The sequence below is a fragment of the Globicephala melas genome, chromosome 11 (assembly GCF_963455315.2).
Source record: "Globicephala melas chromosome 11, mGloMel1.2, whole genome shotgun sequence".
In the NCBI taxonomy this organism is placed as follows: domain Eukaryota; kingdom Metazoa; phylum Chordata; class Mammalia; order Artiodactyla; family Delphinidae; genus Globicephala; species Globicephala melas.
The window spans coordinates 48,954,510-48,982,485 of NC_083324.2; the positions used below are offsets into that span (position 1 = coordinate 48,954,510).

At 41.1% G+C, this 27,976-nt stretch overlaps 1 protein-coding gene across 3 annotated transcripts in view; it reads right to left on the bottom strand.

Annotated features, from left to right (window-relative positions):
- STAC (SH3 and cysteine rich domain) overlaps positions 1–26,403 on the bottom strand; it is a 102,032-nt gene extending 75,629 nt beyond the window's left edge. For all 3 annotated transcript variants that reach the window (XM_030830108.3, XM_030830109.3, XM_030830107.3), the window contains exon 1: positions 26,105–26,403. In XM_030830108.3, coding sequence (XP_030685968.1) covers positions 26,105–26,215 — 111 coding nt within the window. In that variant the 5' untranslated portion in view covers positions 26,216–26,403. The remainder of the gene's footprint in view (positions 1–26,104) is intronic.
- Positions 26,404–27,976: the final 1,573 nt, after the last annotated feature.

A 27,976-nucleotide genomic window follows, 5' to 3' on the forward strand; every position in this document is an offset into this window, starting at 1 on the left:
TTTTCTTTTCCTTGCAAGAGCTGGCTATTACTACTGATGCCTGCCATGGCTCAGGGCTGGCTGTCCTCCTGAATGAATGACAAATACCCTCAGCAAATCACTTTCTCTAAAAATAGACCACCCCAGATGATGTTTGGCTTCCATTCTCATTTCCATATACTTTGAAAAGAAAAAATTCCATTCTTGTTAGAGACTAACTGCTAATCTATCCCGAGCAATGTGACTCGATAAAAATGAACGAATCTCTCGAGTTTTGCAAAATGCCCTAGTTTTGCCTCATCTGTTTATTGGATTTATGTAAAATATAAATGGAAGGCTGACAGATTTCTCCATATTCTGCCCGTTGAATGTTCATTCTGTTTGGCTTTATGGAGCCATTTACCTAGAGCATTTTACCTTGACAACTTAATGCGTGACTTGCCTTCTCTATTTCTTCCTCCAGATGTGTGTGAATGGATTGAGTGGCTACAAGACACCTTTCAAATTATAGTCACTGTGTAGAAGCAGATGAATTGCTTTCGGCATTATTAGCCAACTAAACTTCTGATGGACACAATTCCCCCAAGAGTTCACTTGGTTTTCTGGGCCAAGGACCACACGGTTTATATCATCCATACTGTTGGGATGCATGTTTACGGCAAAACAAACAAACAAACAAAATTAAAAAGAACATTTAGAGTGAATTTTATATTGGGAAAATCAATACTGTTGGCCCAATATGCATAAACCAGCTAAATTCTGATTTGGACCACCCTGCTTCCTTGATTTGAATTGGAGAGAGGCACTCACTCAAGATCTTAACGCCAAAATCATTAACATCTCCTCTGAAGTCTGTCTTGGCACATTTACTCTGGATTTTCAAACCGGGGAGCACTGAATCTGGAAGACTATAGGGAACATGTCAAATCTATACTTATATCCTTCTAGATGCCATTCAGTAAAATCAGGGGCAATGGATTTTGCAGATTTCATGCTGGTAACTTTGACATCATTCCCTGGACAGAGCTAACTCCTCTCTGTGTAACTGCTGTTATCATTATCTTCATCAACATCATTAATATTTCCAACTACAGTATGTAAAGCAAGGGAACCACAATATTTCACACTGATTCACTCTGCTCTGGGGTGGGTACCACAATTTAAGATTGATATCCCCCCAGCCACATACAATCATTTAGGTACCTACGACTGCAAGTGCTAGGAAACCTAGATTCAAACTGGCTTAAGCATAATGATACTGCTTCACATAACACGAGGTCGTAATGCAGGAGTCACTAGGGATGGCTAATTCAGCAGCAGAATGACATCACAGAGGATTCAGGTTCTAACAGATTACTCTGCCTTTTTCATCCCAGCCTTAAAGCTGGTTTCCCTCATGGTCAAAAAAATGGCTGCCAGTTTGCAAATATTCAGTAGCAGGAGGGTGATGGCATCTCCCCTTATGTCTGTTCTTACCAGCCTGCCTGGAAAACCTTTCCCTCAAGCTCACCATCAGATTTCCCTTCTTATTGGCCAGAACTGTAACCACATGTCCTTCCTAAACCAATCACTGGCAAGGAGAATGATCCACTTAGACCAGTCAGGATTTACCTTCTTGGTGCACGGGCTGAGAACACTGTTTCCCGAAGAACAGGGCGATAAAGAGAAGGGCGGGCACCAGAGCAGTATTAGCATTTTATAAGGAAGGAGAAAGGAGTAAATGGCTCTGGGGTAGGCAACTAACAGAGTTTTGGAAACGTATGGCGCTCCCTGGTGGAGACCGACTGAACTAGCGGTAGGTGAAGGAGGAGGAAATGAAGGAGGAAGGAGGGGGCAGGAGAAGAAGATAAGGCCACAGGGGAGCAAGAGCACATTATGCCCTCCCCTACAGTATGGGAAGGATCTGTGAATATGACGGGATAGTCACTTCCTTGGTTAGATTACATTGTATGAGAAGAGTGATGGGATCATCACTCCAGGGTTATTACTGTGCCGTGTTGTATAAAACGCCATCCTAGCAGGCTGGAGTGAGACCGTCCTGTTGAAGTAAGCTTGAAGAAGCAGCAAGCTTCCAGTTGGGACCAAGGTGGCTTCTAGTTACTGACAGCATCCCTGGCCTGCAGCTGGCAACGAAATGGGGACCTCAGTCGTGCAGCTGCAAGGAACTGAATGCTTCTCACAACCAGTGAGCTTGGAAGAGGACCCCGAGCCTCAGATGAGATGGTAGAGCAGGCTGACACCTTAATTTCGCCCTCGGAAGATGCTAAGCAAAGGAGCCGACTAACCTGTACCTAGATTCCTGACCCACAGAAACTATGAGATTAAATAGATGTGTTAGGGTGCTAAATTTGTGGTATTTTATTATGCAGCAACAGAAAGTTATACACCCACTTTGGACTGTCAGATGAGAGAAATAAACGTATTTTTTGTGTTAAGCCATTGAACTTTGGTGGTTCATAGCGGTGTGTTACCTTAACTAAATAAATACAATGGCATTAACAAGGCTGCTCATATAAAGGCAGTAAAAGCCCCAGGAAATGCGCAGGGACTCTCTCCTCTGGAAATCTGGTCATGGAGGCGGTCTCCTGGGGCTGTACCCGCTCTTGAAATGGAATTCTGAACAGCTATGAGTTATCAGTTGTCACCCCCAGGTTACAGCACTTTTCGTTTATGGGATCTGGCTTGTTCCAATTAATTAGAATCTGTGCCAGAAATTAAAGCACGATACCTTTGAGAACCACTGGGACTGTCTGTCACGTTTATGCAGCAGGAAAGGCCTTTTGCATTTCTGGCAGGTACTAAGGTGTTGCTGTTTTTTTTTTTAATAAAATAAGCAATAGTCTACCCAAATAGGGAAATAGGATTCCAGCCTTTTTTAGCTGTAAAATGTCATACGACTTTTTGAATAGACCTAATGGCTCTCATTTAAGTGAACATATAGTATATACCAGGTACTGTGATAGAAATCTATACGTGCTTCCTCATGTAATGTTTGTCTCAACCCTGAAAAAGAAGTAATATAAATCCCATTGTATTGATGAGGAACTTGAGGCTTAGAGAGGTTAAACGATGTACCTAAGATCACAGCTTTTGAATGGCAGAGCCAAGAATCAAACCCAAGTCCGTGTGATTCATTCATCTACATATGAATTCATTTGTCATTCATCCAAAATTCCATTTCCAGGCACCAGTGAATTTCTATGAATTTACTCACATATAGTTTTACTTAAAAATTTCCATCAAATCAGTATATGACAAATATATGATATTGCTTACATGTGGAATCTAAAAAGAAGGGTACAAATGAACTTAGTTACAAAACAGAAGTAGAGTCACAGATGTAGAAAACAAACTTATGGTTACCATGGGATGAGGAGGGGAGGGATAAACTGGGAGACTGGGATTGACATATACACACTACTATATATAAAACAGATAACTAATAAGGACCTGCTGTATACCACAGGGAACTCTACTCAGTACTCTGTAATGGCCTATATGGGAAAAGAATCTAAAAAGAAAAAGAGTGGATAAATGTATATGTATAACTGATTCACTTTGCTGTACACCTGAAACTAACACAACATTGTAAATCAACTATACTCCAATAAAAATTTTAAAAAAATGATTACAAGTAGGGACTTCCCTGGTGGCGCAGTAGTTAAGAATCTGCCTGCCAATGCAGGGGACACAGGTTCGATCCCTGGTCCGGGAAGATCCCACATGCCACGGACCAACTAAGCCCGTGCGCCACAACTACTGGGCCTGTGCTCTAGAGCCTGCGAGCCACAACTACTAAGCCTGTGAGCCTAGAGCCTGTGCTCCACAACAAGAGAAGCCACCGCAATGAGAAGCCCATGCACCGCAACAAAGAGTAGCCCCCGCTCGCTGCAACTAGAGAAAGCCTGCACACAGCAACAAAGACCCAACACAGCCAAAAATAAATAAATAGATAAATAAATAAATTTATTTAAAAAAATGAGTACAAGTAACACTTGGGAAATCTGAATAAAATAGGTGGATTTTATTAATGTCAATATCTTGCTTATGATATTATGCTATAATTTAGCAAAATGTTATCACTGGAGTAAACTGGGTGTAATGTACAAGGGATCTCTCTGTATTATTTCTTATAATTGCATATGAATCTATAATTATTTCAATAAAAACTTCAATTAAAAGAAGTAAAAAATTTCCATCATCTATTTATTTTGATACTTTTTACATACATAAATTATCCTGCACATTTTGTCCTGTGATTTGCTTTTTCCATGTCAGATTATAGACAGAAATAACTAATTTTATTAATATTTCTCCATGCTATGGATATAATGCATTGTACTTAATCATTATAATAGTGATGGAAACTTGAGGCTGCCCTAATTTTAGCTATTGCAAGCACTGCTCGAATAAACATTATCATATGTATATCTGCATGCACAGGTACATTTAATAAGAGTAATATAATAAAAACTAATATTGGTGGGTGCAACTTATGGGCTGGATATTGTGGTAAGTGCTTTGCATGTGTTACGCATTTAATTGTCACAATTACCCTTTGAAGTAGGTTTCATTATGATCCCAATACTACAAATGAAGAGGCTGTGGCTTAGAGAACTGCCACTAATTCCCCAAGAAGGATGGTGGAATGGACTTGCTGGTTTTCATTTTTAAAAAACATGCTGTTGTTATATGATTGGAACTCACTTGAGTTTATGTATTTATTTAGAGTGGATTGACATCTTTACAGTATTAGTTCTTCTAATCTAAAAAATGTCATGCCTTTACACTAATTTAGGTCTCCTTATTTGCTTTCCATAATGTTGGCATGTTTCTTCACATTGCACATACATACTTCTTGTGAAAGATATTCTTCAGTATGTCATAGTTTTTGCTGGTGTAAAGCAAATTAATGGATTTTGTATTTTGAGCTTGTCGCATACAGAATTGTCTTTATTAGTCATGAGAGTTTCACTTGATTATTTTAAACAGACTTTCATATAAACTGCTTGTCATGGCAATTTTGTCTCTTCATTTTACTATTTATTCTTCTTGCTTATTTTCCCATCCTGGCATTTCTGGAGCATTGTTGAATAACACAGGCAAGAGTGAGCTTGTCTTGTTCCTCACTTTAAGGGGACTCATGATTCACTGCTACATTGGGGTGTTTGCTTCAGTTTTCTGGTGGATAGTCTTTAGCAAGTAAACACATCCTAGTGTACCAGGAATCTTTTTGATAATCAGGAATTCCAATTGATTCTGCAACAGTGGAGTCAAAGCAATTTTCTCCTTTTTTTTTTTTTTTAAATCAAAGTAGGGAATTACATACATTTTAAATGTTTTGCTGCCCATGATTTTTGGGGGTCCATTCTCCTTGGTTATGAGAAATTCATTATTTAATATACTGATGGCTTTGTGAATACTTTATGCAGTATTTAATTTGTATCTATGCTCTTTCGAGAGAGATGATGACTTTCTTTTCCAGAGTCATCCCAATGTCGTGATTTTGGATTCAAAGTTGAATGTACTCTTTCTTCCCTTAGAATCTGAAACCATGGTGCCTTTGACTTTTACACTCACTCAGCCTGATGTGACTCATTTTCATTATGAGAAGGTCACCTGTTTTTTAATTTCCGGAGACATTTAGGGATTTTTCTCTATTCCCGAAGTTTAGAAAGGTCATTATGACTCTGCTAATTGTGTATGTATAGTTCTTTCAATTTTACTTTTCATATCATTCTTATATTTTCGCTTTTACTGCTTGACACTTACATTTGACTTTTATTGCTCACAAATTGCTTTCATTTTGAACATTTCTGAATCCAATATTTTTCTACTTAACTTTTTATTAATTTTATTTATTTTTCATATTTAAAAAATCCTTAATTTTTTTCTACTTGTTTCTTTAATTATCTTCTGACCTCCATTTCAGCTGTTCTGTCCTAGTGTAGATGACCTGTTGGCTTCCTGTTTCCACTTTCAGTATCTCCAGACCTTTATCTTATAAATTATCTTTCCTTTTCTATCTCTTTTGGGAAATTACCCTACTTTACCTTCCGTTTTACTGATGCAGTCTTCATATTTGTTCGTTGTATTTTTCAGGCCTTGCATTAATTTTTTTTTAGATTTTGGAAATCTTATTTTTTCCAAAAATTCATTCCTAGCATTGGTTGTCCCTTTTTTTAAAAAAATAGAAACGAATTCTTTTGATACTGTCACAATACTTCTTGAATCTCTCTGAAGATACCAATTAGAAAGTAATTTTATAGAGTTGCCGTATGATCCAGCAATCCCACTCCTGGGCATATATCCGGACAAAATTCTAATTCCAAAAGATACATGCACCCCTATGGTCATAGCAGCACTATTCACAAGAGCCAAGACATGGAAACAACCTAAATGTCCATCGACAGATGAATGGATAAAGAAGATACAGTACAGATATACAATGGAATATTGCTCAGCTGTAATAATGCCATTTGCAGCAACATGGATGGACCTAGAGATGATCATACTAAGTGAAGTAAGTCAGAAAGAGAAAGATAAATACCATATGATATCACTTATATGTGGCATCTAAAATACGACACAAACCTATTTACAAAACAGAAACAGACTCACAGACATAGAGAACAGACTTGTGGTTGCCAAGGCGGAGGAGGGGTGGGGGAGGGATGGGTTGGGAGTTTGGGGTTAGCAGATGCAAACTATTATATAGAGAGTGGATAAACAACAAGGTCCCATTGTATAGCACAGGGAACTATATTCAATATCCTGTGACAAATCATAATGGAAAAGAATATATAAAAAAAGAATGTATATATATGTATAACTGAATCACCTTGCTATGCAGAAGAAATTAAAACATTATAAATCAACTATACTTCAATAAAAAAAGTTATTTTAGTCATAATCCTTGTGTTATCTCTCATTTCCCTCGGTTAGTTTATTTAGTTGTGCTTACTCATCCTTCTTACCTACGCTTTTGTTGTCTGTTCTTATTTATGGGTGAAAAACTAGCTTGATCACACAGGTAGCTGGGATGAGCTTCCTCTGCAGGTACGGCTCTGAGTACCTCACTCCCTGGATCCATCTGAGTTGGGAAGGCTGACAGGCAGCCTCTGCTTTAGGATATCTGGGTGGGGATCGAAAAGGCAGGATGGAGGCTCCCACAAATCCCAACATATGGAGGGTTTTACTTTGAGAGTTGAATGCTTTCATACATTTTATTCCTGGGTAGAGCTGCCTTCTGTCTATTATTTTCTTGGAGTTACAGTTTTTGAAGTCAGGAGTTATCTTGGGCTCTTCTCCTCTGTCTGGCCCCTGAATCCATTCTGGGTGACTTCCTAGGCTAATGCTTTAGGTTGTTTAGACATAAGTCCAGAGGTGTTAGCCTCCAGCAGGAGCGTATATTTCTAGCTCTTGGCATCCTTGGGGAATGAGGAAGAATGACAGAGCCTCTGGGTGGGTAACTGCCAAGACCACCCTTGCTCTTTGCATCTGCTAAGTCTCAGCTTGGTGGGGGGATCTCCTGAGCTCTGCTGGGAACATCTGCTCTCATGGCTGTAACTATTAACTCCAGAATCTGCTTTGGACAAGTTTTCTCTTATCTGCTTTCTCCATTACTTCAATGCTCTCTGCTTCATATCTTCCACAATTTCCTCACAAATTCTGGCCTGCTGATGGTATCATTTCTTGTTTTACCACCGTCATTGACATAATCTTTTAACCTACGTTATCTGTTATATCAATGGGATTTTGCGAGGAAAGGCAATTAAATACCTACCCCTGCTCTAGATTTGAATGACGAGTCTTCAACGATCTTTAAAATAAGGCTGACCATTCACCTGGACGAGTTACCGCCGCCTCAGCCTCAGTTTGCTCACCTGTTGTTTGGAACAAATATTAACCTACCACAGAGGGACTGTTGTAAGGATCAGAAACTGGATTCAAAGTACCTGGGTGACAGGGACTCAGTACATGGCACCTGCTCTTACTATCTGCACTACAGTGATTTTGCTGTGCCTCACTGGAGGGGAACACTATACCTACCACTGGACGGGCGGTGCGACTCAGCCCGACACGGGACACAACCTGCATGGCTTTCCTTACAGAAGCGCGAGAGCGAGCAGCCTTCAGCACCCAGCCTCAGCTACGCACAGAGTGGGGAGGCTCAGAAGAGTTAACCAATGGCTGTAAGCTTCTGGCTTCTCATCTCTAAGGTGGGCACAAAAACAAGAGCTGTTTGGGAAGGCTCTGTGCAGGTTAAATAAAGTAAGGCCTGGAGAGTGGTATGTAGTGACCAGTCCTTCCTCTGTCCTCTTTCTCCTCTTTTCATACTCACTCTTCCCCTCCCTCCCTCCTCCTCCTTTCCTTCATCCTCTCTTCCTGTGTTTCCCCTATTATTGTTGTTGTTGTTGCTACTGAACCAGGACCCAGAGAATGTATTAATCCTTTTATTCACTAAAAATAGTTTTTGAATATTTACCCTTTCTTTAGCCTCATAAGGGAATAAAATTTGAAAACAGATACAGCGCTTTCCCTACAAGCCGTTACTGCTTTGGAATGTAGATGTGGAAAAGGTAAATCAAAGAAGCAGCAAACCAACCAGCAAACAACCAATGGGAACTTAGAGCCAGAACTGGGTACAAATTTCAGTGTAGACTCGTATCAGTCACATGCCCCAGGGGAAGTCACTTTGCTTTCCTTAGCCTTGACCTTTGTGGTTTCCTCATCAGTAAAATGAGGAAGAAATGGAACGATGTACACGGATCACCTTGCACAGCAAGGCCTAGGGAAATGTCCATCCCCTCTCCCTTCCCCTTCCCTGGCTCTGCCAAACCCTGTAGTGGGGATTGCACTGCAGGGCCAGCTTCGTGGGGTCACCACCTGTGTATGGTCACTCAAAGCCCTGCACTGAGAAGAGCCCTGGGTTTGGTTTAATCCTCTGCTGTTGCTGTCGAAATTCTTAATATGTTTGAACAAGGAGCTCTTACTGTCATTTTGCACTAGATCTGTAAATTATGCAGCTGGCTTTGCTTGCTGTGACACAATACATGGAAGAATCTGTACTTGTCTTCCCAGCAGACAGGGACGAAGCAGATTCCCAGATGCATGAAGGCAGCAGCTACGGAATCTTACGGCCGGCTGTCTGTGGCTTCAGCTCTCCCAGTGCCATTTCTATGCAAGTTCCCAAAGCAGCTGGCACAGGGCTCCTTGGGTTTCCTGCAGCACTTGTAACTATAGCTCTGATTTGACACACTTACTATTTTCTATCCGGGTCCTTAAGGTAGTTCTCTGCAAGGTTCTGGAAGTGAAGCAACTTCCTGCCTTTCTGTTAATGACTTTTAAAGGAATGAGCATGTTTGGAGGATAACAAAACTTCTAGGAATAGGCCGGAAAAGGCAGGCTCATGCTGTGCATGTACTAGAGTATGTCCTCGAACGTGAAACCCCTGCCAAGGAGATGTACAGCTGGGAGGTGTCCCTGCCTCCTTCCTGAACCTTCGGTTGGCCATCTGTTCCTTTATTTCCAGAGGGGATAGAGACTGCTTTTCACAAGCCAATATGACTTCCAAATGGAGGGACAGCAACCTTTTTAGAGGTCTGATTTCCCAGTTGTTTCAAAATGAACCCCAAAAGTTGTTTGTTTGAGCAAAGTTAGTCTCAACCATATGAAGACCTCCTTTGCCTTCTTTATCCAAGTCCACAGCTGGGGAAGGAGGCAGGGGCTATGGGAGGGGGAGAGAGGCTGGGCCAACCCAGCGTGGTCCTGGCGCTTCCCTCCTCGCCAGCTGAGTTCACTCTGGCCATTTGTGGGGTGACAGAGGCTATGGCCTGAGCCCTTACATACACGCAGACCGTCTTGAGTCAAGAGAACATCTGTATGTAATTACAGCCACAGCAGTAAATTAAGAGGATGGGTTCCACAAGGATGAAGGTATCTCAGCGGCAGTACTCAAAGTGTGGTCTCTATACCAAGCGTCAACATTACCTGAATCTTCCAGCACCAAAAGTCTGTAACGACCAAGCACACACGCCTTGTCTCTCGATTTACTGGCCCGTCGTGGGGTAAGCAGTAGAAGCTTAGACTGGGTAACAGCCGTGGCCACCACCTCTCCCCCCAGACCCCCCGTTCACCCTCCTTCTGCCGTATGATGCCGTGGTGCATTAGGGGGTAAGCAGCCAGTTCCCATGGCCTACAGCTCTTAACATGCTTTCATACGGTGGCTGCCTATCAAACTTTTTTCAAATGTAGCGCTCTTTTTCTGACTAAAAAATTAGCAAAATTCCTAGCTGTAGAGCATGGAAAAGGGGAATGACTGCTCTAGCTGAAGCAGCGCAGGTAGAACCCCGAGGTAGTGGGTGTTGTTGGTGTCCTGCCCAGATCCTCTCTACTGGGGCCCTTGCACCCACCTCCCAGATGCCTAGGTTTGCAGATCATTCTTTGTTCCCAGAATTGCCCTCAGCTAATGGAAACTGTCTCCCCTGGGAGACTGTGCAATGTCTCCCTTCCCCTCCGCCGACCCCTGGGGTCAAAGACTGATTGATACAGAGTAAAGCAGTCCTGCCCTATTGCTTTAAGGCCGAAACAACCCTGTGGGGCTGTCTGTGCCCCAGAGCCCCGCTGTGGATCCGGCCAAGACCACCTGAGACTACATTCTTGATCAGCCTCATCTCCTGTCCTCTCCTGCTTTCCTTCCTCCTTGTAGGTTTCTCCTGAGAGTACACCCTCCATAAATTACATGCTTCTGAAACCTCATGCTTTTCTTTTAGAGATATCAACTTAAGGTGAAGGAGAAGGGGGGAAAAAAAAAACCTCAGTACCTTCTGCAGCTACAGCAACTTTACATGTTGGAAACAGGCTTCCTCAAAGTTGGACCTATATGATTTGATGATTCTGACCACTGAGAATGAGGTCAAAGCTGTTGCTCTCCCCATGGGCCTCTGTCTACCCCACAGCTGCTGTCCAGAGCCTGGGAACCAAGGGCATGGGCTCTAAGAATGAGATTCAGGCTCTCTGTGCAGCTGTCCAACCAGGTTGTGGACAAACTTACAAGGGAAAGTCTAATTAAGAACCAGAAAGTGTCCTGCCATGAAGCTAGATGGCCTGGCATATTGCTCTTGGCTCCTGATATACAAGCTTAAAATATCTCCCATCTTCAACCCCATGATTTATTACAAATTAGAGTATCAGGTTTTTTACTTCCTGTTGTCTGCCAAAGTCACCCTATAGGCAGTCTATAAATGGAACTTTGCCAAAATAATTCTAACCACAAGGACTAATAAACAAATCACCTATAAAACCACTGCTTTCTCAGATAAGTTCATAAAATTCATGAAATTCTAGAGCCCTTGGGTTATCAGAACCAGATTGAAAAGAGACCATTCTGGAAAAGAGACCAAAAGAGACCATTCAGTGATTAAGAATCTGCACATTTGAGGCGCTTCAGTGGGCTAAGTTGTGGTCTGACATGAAGCCTCCTGATTGTACATCGTGTTCTCTCTTTCATTCATCTGAAGAACCATACACTACATGCTTTAATTTTGTAAGTTGTATTTTTTTCCTTTTGCTCTTTTTTTTCTCTCACACAACATATTCATGGAACATTTATTTTGATAATGTTACTGTACTTCCAGGCTATATACCTGAGGAGAACAGATAGAGTCCGGTATAGCAATTAGAAAAAAATCACTCCATAGAAATTGACAATAACGAAACCTATTTTGGAATTTATCTTTTCAAATGTTAACTGGAAGGTCGGATCCATTGGGGATGAACACCAGCAAACTGATCAACACATGAAGGATCCAGTACAAATGGATTAATGAAAAAAATGGATACCAGAAACTTGAGCTTAATCAATTTGTCCTTTAAACAAGAATTAAGAAATATCAAACCTATCAGGAACTCAGCAACTGATTATGGAAAATGCAGCTAAGAACCAGAAAATGTAAGCAAAAAGTTCTGATGAACCAATCACTAGGTAAAGTCACTAAGTAAAATCAAACCACTGAAACCCAAAAATCCTCTATTTACTTCCCTGATAGTCCATTGAGTTCAGTTTCTGTTTCCTCTTAAGGAACATGAAATTCCAACTAGTGTGATGATTTATTTTCCAATACAAAAGCAAATGAAAAGAAGCATGTTAGAAGACTCAAAGTAGCCTGCAGAGAGAGGATGGTCTTTGTGTAGGAAGAGTATGAAAAATGTTAGAGTCAGACACAAGAAGCAGGACGGCACAGCAGTATGGAGTCATTAGTGCAAGAGGAAAACTCTCCTGCACGCGAAAAGTTCAATAACTAGTGTTTAAAATGGTGATTCTGAATAATTAGGAAAAGGAAATTACAAAAGCAATATAATTGCTTTGAAATTTACAAAGCATTTGCAGCTCTATTAAACGTGAATGAAATTTCATGTGGCATATTCTGCTTTTGAAAGTACGGAGAAGTGAACCTTGCAAGCAAAATTCTCAATAGGGAAATGCCTGGAACATAAAAGGACATGTTCTCTTTTATCTGGAAGGGTTGACCCTCCAGAATGACTCCTTTCCTGAGCATCCTTGCCTGAAAAGTTTTCTCTGTATTTTTTTACACTTGGAAAGATGGTGCAATCATTGTGCAAAGTCTTGGGAATGGTCACAGAAGTGGGTGGCAATGTGGGAGAGAGTGGAGACAAGATCTTAGGAGGAGAAAAGTTTAAGGACTTATGAAGTCAGGATATTTGGAAGAGCCATCTGCAGTATATGAAAATCACCGATGTTTATGACAGGGGTAGGGTTGGAATGAGTGAGAGTGAGCCTGGAGAATGGAGAGACCTACTCGGGTTGGTAGATGACTGCTGATTTTAGCAGTGGGTAGAAGAGACTGAGTGTGTGGATTTTAAAGCTATACATTTTAGAGGAGGAGAGATCAAAGTCTGGAAGCAGTAGTGAGGCAGCCTCCTCAACTACCAAGCCTGATGAGGGAGAAAAGAGCCACCATTTGAGAGGCTGCAGGGGAATGGCTGGGCATCAGAGTCAGAAGTGAAGGACACATCAGAGATGTTGAGGAGAGGATTTACTGAAGAGTAAATTCCAGAGGGTAGAGTAGAGAGTACCGACCGCTGGGGAGCGTGGCAGACAGAGCTGACGATAGATATGCAGACCTGTATGGAGATTAAACTGTGAGAAAGGAAGGGAGCTCTGCAGCCTTGTGCTCTTCTGGTGATTGACATGCCAGGGAAAGGGGTATCATGGGAATCTTTTCCAAGGTTTCCAAGTTACCTTGTTCTGATAAAACTGAGAGTGCTGGAGATGAAGAGAGGAAATGTGGGGGTCTTACCGGGGCACAGAGCACTCTAGGACCTCTTTTCACTGCTCTCTCTCTCATGTCAGTTTGGAGGGCAAGGTAGCAGTGGCATTCCTGGGAGCTCTGGATCCCTCCTCTTTATTCTTTCTCTTGTGGCTGACCTCAGTCCTTCATGCTGTGGTCACACCTGCTTCCAGACCTGAGGAAAACATGCTGACTGACACTTCAGCTACGGGGGCCATTAGGAACAGACAACAGGTCCAAGTTTCATTTTCAGATAAATGAAGCACCCTCTGAGGGCTGACAGACATCTTGTCTCCTGTCCACCTGCTTCCAAAAACCTCTCTATTCAGGCCCCCTGGGGGTCACTGAGGATGAGTTCTGGTTTTCTGGCTTGGCTGACTCCATGCATGATGCTCATCTCTGGATGGGAACACAAGAAGAAGAACACACGAGAACTGAGCTGGCATCTGAGTTGAGAACGATGAGTTTAGTTGAGGGTAGGTTGAATTTAAAATATATGGAGGGCATCAAGACAGGTTGCCCAAAAGGCAGTGGGATATATTGGTCTGGAGCTCAGAAGAGCGATATCTGTGTTGGCTTCAGATTTGGGTGCTATCAGCTGGTGGATGAAATAAAAAGAATAGGTAAGATGTCCCAGAAAGACCCAGAGAGATTATGAAGAGTGAGAAGGGCTGAGGGCTGAGAATAGAATGCTGGGGAAGACCAACCCTTGAATGATGGGTGGAGGAGAATGTGATGGCCAACAGGACTAGTGAGGAACTGTTACAGCAGTAGAAAGGGAATCAAAGGAAAAAATGAGACTTAAGGAGGGAGCACCTCTCTAGATAAAGGTGGAAACGTGAGCACTGGTATTTAACTTTCCTGATTCCAAATCCAGATCTAAGGGACCACTGGTATATAAACACAGAGAACTACAAAAAAAGGGATTTCATAAGATAAGAACACACAGGAAACCTGTTAGAAAGAGTGAGGATGAGATAAGATTGAAGGAAGGTCCCAGGGCTGTCCTATAATAACTCATCCAGAGATATTATGAAGATTTAAATGAAAGGAATAATTTTCAGGCAAAATACAAGTTAACAAACCTGATTCATGTCAGTTTAGGAAAAGAGAATAGAATAAAAAATACGAAAATGTTTTCAAATTTTATTTTAAAATAGGTGCCAGTTTTAGATATTGTCCCATTTTTTTCAAACATTCAAAGTGGAGATCTGGGTTCTACAAACTATTCACAGAAAAAAACCAAAAAGAAACAAACAAAAACATCCATGTATATCTTCCCAAATAATTTTTTTAAACTTGGCATATCCTTAAAAATAATATCTGACCAAGGACACAAAATGACAGAGAACAATCTTTCTTATGTATATAGATGTAAAAATAATAAAGTACTGGCAATGAAAACCTAGTAGTTTATTAAAAGAAAATCCCCATGGTCAAGTGGGACCTTTTCCAGGAATGTAAGAAGAGTTTAATTTAGGCTATCTATTAATATAATCCATCACATAAAGAGGCCAAAGGACAAAAAAAAATCACATGACTACTTTGATACTTGCCAAAAAGTCATTTGAAACAATTCCACATCCATTCCTGGTGGAAATTCTTAGTAAGCTAAGAACATTACCCAAATTTACATAAGAAACACTGTCTCAGTTTAATTGCAAACAGAGTGGGAAGTCTGGAATTTGTGTAGAAGGAGGACTTAAGAAATGATTTAGTTGGAAATGGATTTGTCTTAAAGTTAAATTTGCAAAGTACCACCTGATGTTTCTCAGGCTGAATGTGTAAATTTTAAGTGGCTTGCAGAGTAACTTGAGATACAAGAGATCTAAGAGTACCCCTTAGTACCAACACTGTACAATATACCCTACACTCAATGTACACTTACAGCAAAACTTAGGTAGCACTTAAAGTTAGGTACTAGCCCAATACCTCCACTGATACTTATTGTATTTTGGGATATCTACTGCAATAATATTCTGTCCCTACCTACCCCACTCCCCTAACCCCCAAAAGAGATAATTATAGTTAGAGAGGCAAAATTATTTTTGTAGATACTATGATAATCTAATAATAATAGCTAACATTGACTCACTATGTGCCATGCACTGTGTTAGGCACTTAGGATACACTCATTAACCTAACCCTAATGACAGTGCTGCAAAAGACCATTAGTATGCTCATTTTACAGAAAGAACAGTGAGGCTCAGGAAAGTGAAGGACAGGGAAGCTCATTAAGTGGCATCCCAAAGCCATACATTGGGATTTGAACACAGCTGCTTCTGACTCCAGAGCCCACAATGAATCAGTAAGCAACACTGTACTTCTTTATTAATGAATAAGAAATGGAATCTAAAAGACCTTAGATTACAAAATTAATATAAAACTAGTATAAAATATCCAGGAAATAGCTAACAGAGGATTGGGCAAAAAGTATTTGAAGAAAATTACTAAGCATTTATGAGTGGCATAAAAGACGTTTCAATAACTAAAGATATATACTATGTTCCTGGATGAGAAATCCCACTATATGTAAAGATTTTGCTGAAACAATCTTAAAAGTTTCATGCAATTCTTCTCAAAATATCATATTTATAACTTGATGGAAAATCAAAACAGTGAGTGCAGTTAAATAAATAAATTCCCAGGAAGGTACCTGTATTATCAGTTATCAGTCTATTATAAAGCTACAGTAATTAAAACATTATAATTGTAATGTCAAAGTAGTGTGTAGTAATAAATGCAAAATCATTAGAATATAACAGATGACTGTAAAAGACAACCTAGTACATATTAACATTTATTACATAATAGATCCAACATTTCAAATCAGCGTAAAAATGAATTGTTCAATAAGTGGTTTTTTTCATTCAGAAAAAATTAAAGTTCTTCCTTACCACATAACAACATAAATTCCGAATGGATTAAAGTGATAAAAGTAAAACGTATATAATAAGGAGCTAGAGAAACACACAGATTAATATTTATTTGCTCCCAGGGTGGGGAAGACCTTTCTAAATATAAATGGGAAAAAGAAGCCATAGTTAAATAAATTTGAGACATTTAACAACATAAAAAAATAATCTCCCATGTTGAAAATGTAATAAAATTGAAAAACAAATTTGAATCTGGGAAAACGTTAGCAACATATATGAAAGATTGTGGTTTTAATATTTATAAAGAATTTTAAAAAAATCAATAGGAAATAAATGCTCTATTAAAATAGATGAATATATAATTCACAAAAGAAAAAATATTTTAATATAAAAATAATACTTTCTAGTGAATAAATGAAATAAAACAATAAAAAATTTCAATATATCTTTGCCCTTCAAATTTGCTGATAAAAGGCTATAAATCTAAAAATAACAAAAATAACTAACAAGAAAGAAAACAACTCAAAAACCAGGCAAAGGCCTTGAATGGACATTTCTCCAAAGAAGATATACAAATGACCAATAAGCACATGAAATGATGCTCAACAACACTAATCAGTAGAGAAATGCAAGCAAAAGCCACAATGAGATAGTATCTCACTCCCATTAGGATTAAAAAAACCCCAGAAAATAACTAGTGTTGGTGAGGATGTAGAGAAATTGGAATCCTGTTCATTCCTGGTGGGAATCTAAAATGGTACAGCCATTGTGAAAAACAGTATGGTGAATCCTCAAAAGATTAAAGATAGAATTACCATATAATCCAGCAACCTCACTTTTGGCTATATATCTAAAGGAAATGAAAGCAGGGACTTGAACAGATACTTGTACACCCGAGTTCATAGCAGCATTATTCACAATAGTCCACTGATGGATGAATCGATAAAGAAATGTGGTATATACATACAATGGAATATTGTTCAGCCTTAAAAAAAGAAGGAAATTCTGACTTATACCACAACATGGATGGACCTGGAAGATTTATGTTAAGTTATGTTAAGATAAGCCACTTACAAAGGGACAAACATTAAATGATTCATCATATATGAGGTACCTAGAGTTGGTCAAATTCATAGAATCAGAAAGTAGAATAGTAGTGGTTGCCAGGAGCTGGAAAAGGTAGGAGATGGGGAATAACTGTTTAATGGGTACAGAACTTCAGTTTGGGAAGATGAAAAAGTTCTAAAGATGCTGACGGTTATACAACAATATGCATATATTTAATGCCACAGAAAACTACACTTAAAATGTAACCATTTAAAAATTAGTAAGAAGGTAAATTTTATGTTATGTGTATTTTAACTCAAAAAAAAATCCTAGGGAGATTGAATTTTACTGCCTACATATAGTGGAGATCTGAAAAGAAAGAATGAACAAGAAACAACTTTCTCACCAATTCAGGTTGATGAGAAAGAAAATCTTAGTATAGACATAAGGTGGACAATAAACAAACAAATATTTCCTTGGGAATTCATAATCACAGATCTGCCTTCACATAGATTTGGGGCTTAAATTTATACAACACAACTTGGTCTGAGAATCCCCAAACTGAAAAAAAGTAACACAAGATTTAGGTTCTCAGGTAACGATGCCTTGGGGCACTTGGTGGAAGCAATCTCTGTACAGTGGACTCTATTACTGGAAGAACTAATAGTATGAGGATGTCCATTCTCTCCAAATGGATTTGTAGATTTAACGCAACCCCAGTCAAAATCCTAGCAGGTGTTTTTGTGGAAACTGATTAGCTGATTCTAAAATGCATAATGGAAATGTCAAGGGCCCAAAATAACCAAAGCAGTTTTGAAAAAGCAAGGCAAAGCCAGAAGTCTTACTCTGCCAGATATCAAAACTTTTTAATAAAGCCATTATATTTAAGACAGTGCTGTGCTGGTACAAGGACAGACAAATAGACCAATGGGGCAGAGCATCAACCTCCACATAAATCAAAAATATAGCCATCCAATTTATGGCAAAGGTGGCAGTGCAGTGCCGTAATGAATCTTGACCCCTACCTCACACCCACAGCAATTTCAAATGGATTATAGACTTATGTGTGAAAGGCTAAGCAAAAACATTTCTAAGAAATACTAGGAGAATACTTTCATGCCTTTGGGGTAGGCAAAGATTTCATAAGGAGAACACAAAAAGCACTAACAACCATAAGTGAGAAAATTAATAATTTGACTACACTCAATAAGAATTTCTGTTAAGAAAAGAAAAGCCACAGGATAGAAGAAGATATCTGCAACACATTTATCTTTAAAAGTACTTGGATCTAGAATATGTAAAGAATTCATATAAATTTTTAAAAATGACATATAAACTAATAAGAAAATAGACAAAAGATTTGAATAACTACTTCACAAGAAGACATTCAAATGCCCCAAAGCATAAAAACTGCTTAATTCGGGACTTTCCTGGCAGTCCAGTGGTTAAGACTCTGCCCTCCCAATGCAGGGGAGAAGGGTTTGATCCCTGGTCAGGGAACTAAGATCCCGCATGAGGCATGGCCAAAACAAAACAAAACAAAACAAAAAAACCTGCTTAATTCATTAGTCATTGGGGACATACAAGTTAAAACCACGGCACAATACCACTCATCACCTATGAGAATGGCTGAACTGAGAAATATAGACAATACCAAATGTTGGTGGGATGAGGATCAGATGGAACTCTTATACATTGTTGATGGAATTACGAATTGGTACAGATGCTTTGGAAAGCTGACAATATTTACTAACACTGAACTTATGTATACCCTACAGCCCAGCAAGGTTGCTCCTAGGTATACACCCAACAGAGGTGCCACAAGGAATATGTATAAGGATGGTCAAAGGGGTATAACTTCTAGCAGCCAAAACCAAGAAACAATCCAAATGTCCACCATCAATAGAATGGTTAAATAGTGGTCTATTCACACAGTGGAATTCTATATAGCAATGAAAATGAAAACTATTGCTACATGCAATGGTATAAATGAATCTCACAACATAATGCTAAGTGAAAGAAGCCAAGCATAAAAGAGTACACACTGTATGACTCCATTTATATAAAGGAAGGTTAATTTATGTTGTTAGAAGTCAAAATATTATTTACCTTTGGGAAGGCAGTGACAGAAAAGGGTATGAGGGAGATTCTGGGGTGCTGATAACATTCTATTTCTTGATTTTTGTTTTGGTTACATACGGATCAATAATTTATTTTTTGAAAATTCATTGATCTGTAATCTTGTGTGCACTTTTTGGTATGATGTTATACTTCAAAGTTTACAAGAAAAAAAGCTATGATAGGGCTTCCCTGGTGGCACAGTGGTTAAGAATCTGCCTGCCAATGCAGGGGACATGGGTTCGAGCCCTGGTCTGGGAAGATCCCACATGCCGTGGAGCAACTAAGCCCATGTGCCACAACTACTGAGCCTGCACTCTAGAGACCGTGAGCCACAACTACTGGAGCCCGCGTGCCTAGAGCCCATGCTCCGCAACAAGAGAAGCCACCACAATGAGAAGCCCGCGCACTGCAATGAAGAGTAGCCCCCCACTTGCCGCAACTAGAGAAAGCCCATGTGCAGCAACGAAGACCCAACACAGCCAATAAATAAAAATAAAATAATAATAAAAATAAAAATTGTAAAAAAAAAAACTATGATAGATCTTTCTAGAGAGCACTGTGTCAGTGAGAATAAAAGACCTTCGAAGTGTTTATATCCAGACCTAGCCATTTTGCTTCCCATGAAACGAATCAGAAAAATATTCAAATGTTGATGTATCAGGAAGCCCGTTTAAATATTGATATTTTTTTAAAGCTTGAAAGCTGAGAAAGAATCTAAATGTACCATCAGAAGAGACTGACGAAATAGATATGGTACAACAATGACATATACCATCTTTATTTAATACTTACCTAAGAATACAAGAAAACTGTTTATGTACATTAGGTAGAAGAAAAAACACAATGTGCATTTATGTATACACTATTTCAATTCTGTTTCAAGCGTGTGTGTGTGTGTGTGTGTGTGTGTGTGTGTGTGTTAAAGGAAACCTGAAATACAGCAAAAAAACCTAACAATCCTTATGTCTAGGTCATTGTGTGATAAATGAATTTTTACATATTCTCTGCTTTCCAGTTTTCTACATTTAGTGCTTATTACTTTTATAATCATGAAAACAACTTAATAAGGACATAGTCAACCTTATAAATCCAGCTGTATCTGAGCAACGCTTAGATTCTTTGGCAATGTGGAGGAAACAGCAGGTTACTTTTGCCAGAACCATTTCTTTGGATTGAAGTATAAATGGGAAGTGAAGAAGAGAAAGTAAATACAAATGATTCCAAGTATCTTGGCTGGAAGGGAAAATATCTTGCTTTCTTTGACATTCTGTAATTCTTTTAGTCTAGACCAGTGTTTCTCAAACTTGGCTGTACAATGAAATCACTAAGGAAGCTTTATAAAAATGCTGATTGCTGGGACTTTCACTCACAGATTTCAATTTAATAGGTCTAGCCTATGGTCTGGCTTCTCCAGGGGATTTGAATGCAAGGCCAAGGTTCCATTTTCTTTCTTCTCCCCTGAGTAGAAGTTAAATTCCTTATCAATAATAGCTTCATATATATGTAATGGGTGAGCTGGCCACAAAGTAGGCAGTCAATAAATAGTTGCTGATTGATGGACACAGAAACCTTTCCGGGAGATGCAGGGCACATCTTCATGGTTAGGAATTGCTTCTCGATAGCTTAGAAGGTGGTCCAGATTCAGAGAGAAGCATCCACGAATGAGGGGACACCTTGGTCCATGGCTCCAGTGGTGCCCTAGGTGGCTTATATCAACCTTTCAAAATCAAAGTCACATGCTGGTGAGTCTATGGCTAATCTTCTTGGGGATGCAACATAGCTAAGATGAAATCTCACTGCAGTCAACAGTATAACTGAAAGTGCAAAGGGAGGAAAACTCAGTTATACTATGGGAACGTCATTTTTGATTATTGAAATTCTTCCAATGATGACATTTGTGATTGGTCAGTGACAGAATCATCTAATTTGAAGCAGGAAGAGAAAGTAAATAACGCTTTATGCTTACAAATGCTTTCAACATATTGGGTGTTTTACCTATTCTCAGGCTTTACAAAAAGCCATACCAATTGGGGATTAGCATCCCCATTCTAGATTTTAGGAAGCTGAGGCTCAGGGAGGTTAGGCAGCTTGCCCATAGACACAAAGATGGCAACTGATAAGAAGAGATTTGACCTCTTGTTTATTTGACCTCAAAACCTACAATCCCTTCATATCATCAAAATGTGACTTTGTGTCATATAAGCGATGGCAAAGGGCATCCATACAAAACTTCATGTGACACCTTAGTAAGATTTCTATGTTGTCAATAAGTTAGTAGGAGAAAAGACATTCATTGCAATAAGGGATGCTGAAACATGAAATTTTTCTTAGTATTCAATGGTCTCTGTCAAGCACTTAGAAAAAAAATTAGATTGGTCTTTCTGGGATAGTTAGTGGAAAGATACAGGGGTGAGGTTCATTAGTGGCTTTCAAACTCTTTCAACTAGACTAATTTTATGAAAAACAAAACCACATAAACTAGATTATGACTTGTGCTTACTGGAATTTACTCTGAGGAAATTGTGCTGGGGTATCCAAGGTCCAAGACGGGGACCTTCCTTAGACTATTGGCAGTAACTACCTGTGTGATCTTAGGCGAGTCACTACCTCTCTCTGGGCCTCGATTTACTCAACAGAGGAAGAAAAAAGGGAGGGGATATTTAAATAAACTTTGAAGGCTACAAACACTTTATTGAGCTGGTATAAACTATGGATCCTTTCCCCAGACAATGCACATATACATGTACACAAGCAATTTTGAAAGTTCTGGTTGTTCACAGATATTCCAAAGACAACTTGTGGACCTCCAAAGAATATACTGATGCTTGACTTAAAACACCTGGAGTATGTGATAATGGGATTGTAGTCATGTTTACAAAAAGAGCCCTTATTCTTTAGAGATGCATCTGGAAATATTTATGAATGAAATGCTTTGATGCCTGGAACTTGCTTTAAAATGATCCAGTGTGCATGGGGAGGGGTGGGGGTAGTGCTGGGGGTAACAGATGAAGCAAGATTGTCCATGAACTGATAATTGGTGAAGCCAGGTGATTAGGTACATGATGGTTCTTTATAGTATTTTCTCTGTGTTGAAATTTTCCATAATAAAATAAATTTACACAATAAAAATTAACCATAATTTTACAAATACCCAGAATAGATCATCTCCAGTGTTTCCAATTCTAATATTCTATGATTTAGCATTCCAAAGAATCTGCAGAAATGGACTTCCGGAAACATTTTACGTGCTCAGGGCATTGAATCATTATCATTCTTCTCTAATGGACCCTCTAGACCAAAGGGTTTGCTGTGGCCCGGTTTTCCAGATGGTTCTGTGATATTCCATTTAATCACTTCTGTAAATATACTTTTAGGGAGAGAGTAGTAAAATCAAATGCAAAGAAGCTGTATAAGAACTGGGCTTTAATCATTTCACATGATAATGTGGCTCAATTTATTTTCAAAGATTTCTTAAGATGAGAAGACCAAAATATGGTTGCAAATGGCTTTTAGTAGCATATAAAATACTTGGTTAGGATGTTAGGTGAAACAGTACAGGATGTAAAACAGTACACAGGCATGAGAGACGGCTGCAGGTGGTTGACAACTTGTCCTCCAGAGCCATGCTGCCTGGGTCCCTGTCCATGCTGTGTCACTCAACTAACTATACAATTGTGGGGGAGTCACCTAACCTTTCTGAGTTTCCGCTTCCCTATCCATAAAACAGAAATAATAGCAGAATCTCCCTCACAGGGTTATTATGAAGGGTCAATTTGTGCCTGACAGACCAAACACTCAGTAGATGCTCACCATTTTTCTCTCAACTGTGTAAATATAAAAATTAATGAAGGGCTTCCCTGGTGGCGCAGTGGTTGAGGGTCCGCCTGCCGATGCAGGGGACATAGATTCGTGCCCCGGTCCGGGAAGATCCCACATGCCGCGGAGCGGCTGGGCCCGTGAGCCATGGCCGCTGAGCCTGCGCGTCCGGAGCCTGTGCTCCGCAACGGGAGAGGCCACAACAGTGAGAGGCCCACGTACCGGTAAAAAAAACAAAAACAAATGAAAAGAGGCAAATATACAATCAAGATATCAGTAGGTGTCTCTGGACTGGACCAGTGGGGAATTTTTTAAACTTTTTTTCAGGACTTTTCAAATTTCCACAGAGTATTTGTTACTCTTATCATGAGAGAAAAAAGTTATTTTAAAAATGTGTAGTGAAACCTAACAATCAAAACAAATCAACATATATAACCAAACAGAAACAGACTCACAGATACAGAGAATAAACTAGTGATTGCCAGAGCGGAGGGAGGTGGGGGGAATGAGTGAATGAGGTGAAGGGGATTAAGAGGTACAAACTACTAGCTATAAAATAAGTAAGTCACAGGGATGCAACGTACAGCACAGGGAATGTAGTTAATAATATTATAATAACTTTGCGTGATGACTAATCTATAAAGACATTGAATCACTACGTTGTACACCTGAAACAAATACAGTACTGTAAGTCAACTAGGCTTTAATAAAATAAAAGAAAAAACTAATTTTAAAAGTCTTTCTTAAGAAAGTTTACTGTCCAGAGGGGCTGAACCATGCTGTCCCACACGGTATTTTGACAAACAAACCACTTCAGAGGAGAGTAAGATGGGATGACTACATGTCCACATTCTCCTACCGGACGCTCATCCTCAAGGTGGAGGATCCTTCTTAACGCCAATAAGCTTTAAAATGTGGCACTGCTGGTGCAGAATAAATAGAGCCTGCCTCTACTACCCCTGTTTCATGCCATCCTAATGTTCCCTTACCATAACCCCTCCACATCAGCAGTTTAGCCTTTTTAGAAGCATGGGCCCCTTGGAGAGTATCAAAAACACTATGCCCCCCCCTCAAATTTCACCTTCAGGCACAACATTTTGCATTCAATTTCTTGGGGTTCACAGGCCCCCCACAGTCCATCTCCACTGATTAAGAACACCTAAGCCATGACAGCAAATTTAGGAATGTACAAATACACTTTGAGAAAAACTGACGTGTGCAGATCCAAAACCATAAACCAGATAAGTTGGTGGATAATGACGGGTATTACATACGTAGGTTTTGCTTTGCCAAAGAATTTACATTAGGATATCTATAAATAGCAAGCCCATACAGTGTGTTTGAACTGTGCTTCTGTATAAGCAAATCCTAAGCGCTTTCCAGAACGTACATACTGCAGAGCAACAGGCCCAATTCAAAAAGTTGAATACTAGTTTCTCTCTTGAGTTTAGCTGCATTCATTTACAGTATTCTAGATCACCTTTGAAGTGGCCACTACCCCATATCACTTAGGTGAATGAAGGTCAATGATGGACAATGATAAGAGAGCCAGAAACTTCCGGTCGGAGGGGTAACGGTCCATGTGTAGGGGTTGTGAGATGGATTTGGAGTGAATCATCTATGGTGAGATGGATCCCATCTCCTTATCTCAGGAAGGAAAAGGGTAAACATGGATCGAGTCCTTACACTGTACTGGGATGTACAGTCCTTACACTGTACTTACTATGCCTCACAATGATTCTGGAAGGTGGGGTTTTGCCCCCATTTCCAACTGTGTTTTAGAAAAGTTAACACATATTTCAGGTCAGATATTTATCCAAAAAATAAAATAAAGATAATGCAAAGCTCTTTGTCTTGGATTAGCATCTCTGATGGCTAACTTTTGAAGGCTGGGGTACACACAGTGGGCAGCATCACTTAAACTGAGAGCCCCTTAGCTGTGCTTTTGATCCTGCTGATTTGTCAATGGCTTCCAGGGATGTGTGTGAAGGGAGATAAGGATGGGACTCTTCTTTGCCCCATCTGACCTGCCCTCCAGACTGGCATCCTCCTTTCCTTCATTCCTACACAGGAACTGCCCCACATTCCAAAGACATCCAGGGAACACAAAGGAGATCTGGATAAAGAGCCAGGAGTCCTGCCCTTAAAAAATCCATATAACTACAAACTCCATCTTATGGTTTTCACTCCCGGCTGAGATGCCATTTGGCATCGCACAGCTAGCAGCCGCATTTTACTTTATCCTCTTCCAAGATTTCCAAACATGTGCCTGGCACCCACGAGAGTTTCAGAGGAAGTGTACCAGCGACAGAAGTGCTGCGGGGTTGGTTTTGTGTATGTCAGTGTAACTCTCATGAAAGCAAGTGTAAGTCCGAGGATTAACTTCCACAAGAGGAACATCAACTTTCCCGAGAACGCGTCATTTCCCTAGTTTTTCTGAAATGAACTGTATCTGAGGTTAGTGATGAGCCCTGTTAAGCAAAGGGTCTCAGACCTTTGGGATACAGGCAAACCTCTGCTGGTCCGCAAGTGCCCCAGCTTTTCTGGAGGAGTATCCCTCGGCTGTTTGTCCCTCAGCCTTCAGAAGCCACCTAATACTTGCACGCACTTTGGGTACATGCAGGTTCAAAGCACAGAACAACCCCGCCACCACCACCCAAGAAAGCTATATGAACCAGGAGTCTACTGAATTGCGGGTGCTCGCAGGGTGGAAGCCCTGCGCAAAGCCCCCGGGCTGTGTGGGCAAGAAAGCTGGGTCTCCAGGGATGTGGTCCAGCATCGCTATCAGAGAGTCCTGCCGTACATTCAAGTCTCAAGGGAGGTACAGTCCTTGAGAGGAACTGGGGACGCGTCTCAGACTCTGGCGCCAGCGCCAGTAGGGAGGAAACAAAGGTGGACAGAGGAGAGAAGGAGAGTGAGTTTGTATCCTCTCGGGGCAAGCGTGCGCGGTACCTTGGATTCCTGGCTGCCGGTGGATGCAGGAGAGGGCGGTTGTTCGGCGTTCGTCGTCTCCTTGGGCAGCCCGTCCACGCCGTCCTCTCGGGCGCCGCTCGGGGGGATCATTTTGGCGGCGCGGGAAAGGTGTTGGGCTCCCGGAGGAAGAGCGAGGCTAGCCTCCCTGCGGCGCGCCCTCCTCGCCGCGGGCCGGCTTGCTCAGCTCCGGAGGCCGGGGACTCCCATCCTAGCCGAGGCGCCGACGCGCCCTCCTTCGGCCTCGCCCCCGCCCCGGCCCTGCCCACCTCCCCGGCACCCCCGCGGGCAGGGGGGAAGCGCGCCGCCCCACTGCGCCCGCGGCCACCTCGCGGGGGACCGCACAGTCGTGACTGGGCACGGGCTGGCCCGCCCCCCGGAGAAGAGGGGCGGGAGGTGGCTCCGGGGCGGGGCTGCGCGGGGCCCCGCGGGGAGCAGCGGGGCAGAAGTGGGCAGCGCCTTCGGGAGGCCCTCCGGGGAGGCTGGGCGCGCGCAGCACGGTCGGGGAGATGCTTTAGGAAGTAGACGGAAAATTCAGACCAAACGCCCGAATGAATGATCCAGCTGGAGAGACCACCTGCAGTAACTCCCTCCTGTACCCTGAGAAATATCGACTCTCAGGGAGCCGGTGACTTAGCCAAGTTATTTATAGGGTTCAGTGACGGAGGAAGCAGAGCTGGAGTTCCCTGGCCTGAGGGCGCTCCTCTTTCCTCGGTTCAGTTTTGGACTAAAGCAGGGGGATACTGCAAAATGTGGATGTGTCCTAGTTTTGTTGTGCATTTATGTGCTAAGCCGTCACACTTTTAACCGTATTTAATCCTCAGAGCCACCTTATTAGGCTAGGTATTATCAGTCGCATTTATAGATGAGAAAACTGGGAGGCTCAGTAATTTGCTCCAAGTCGCTAAACTGTAAATGGTGGAGCTGGGATCTGAACCCATTTTGGCGTCAAAATCCATGCTTTTTGGACTGTGGAGCCTTAAATCTAGGCCAAATCTTCATAGCTGAGGAGCAAATGGGTGTTGCAGTACAGCAAGGATGTCAGGGCTGTTTACAGAGGGGCAAACCAGTACCTACACCTTAGTAGGACTTTCGGAAACAGAGAGATGGCCCCATGGGATAAAGGGGCAGAAGAATCCAGTATCTTTTGAAGAAAAACTTCAGTGTTCAGGGAAAGGAAATGCATCTGGATTTTTAAAAAATAAATTTATTTTATTTATTTATTTTTGGCTGCATTGGGTCTTCGTTGCTGTGCATGGGCTTTCTCTAGTTGTGGTGAGAGGAGGCTTCTCTTGCTGTGAAGCACGGGCTCTAGGCGCACGGGCTTCTGTAGTTGTGGCATGCGGGCTCCGCTGTTGCGGCTTGCAGGCTCTAGAGTGCAGGCTCAGTAGTTGTGGTGCACGGGCTTAGTTGCTCCGCGGCACGTGGGATCTTCCCGGACTAGGGCTCGAACCCATGTCCCCTGTATTGGCAGGCTGATTCTTAACCACCGGGCCACCAGGGAAGTCCTACATCTGGATATTTAAAAGGCTCCCCCCTCCCCAAATACAAAACTCCTTAATTTTCCAACAGGAAACTACAAACTTATGTTCAGATTTTATTTAATAGCTATAAATGTTTGCAAGGCCAGTTTCACGGTGTTAGCAAATGCAAGTTCTTGTGCCCAATGCACAGTAAAGCCAAACAAACTGAAAAATTGGAGTTTGGAGCAGAGAAAGGTTTATTGAAGGGCCATGCAAGGAAACAGGTGGTTTGTGCCCCAAACCCCCAAACTCCCAAACTCCTCCAAGGGTTTCAGCAAAGCACTTTTAAAGGCAAGATGAAGGAAGGGCGTGGTTAGTTGTTGTGAACTTC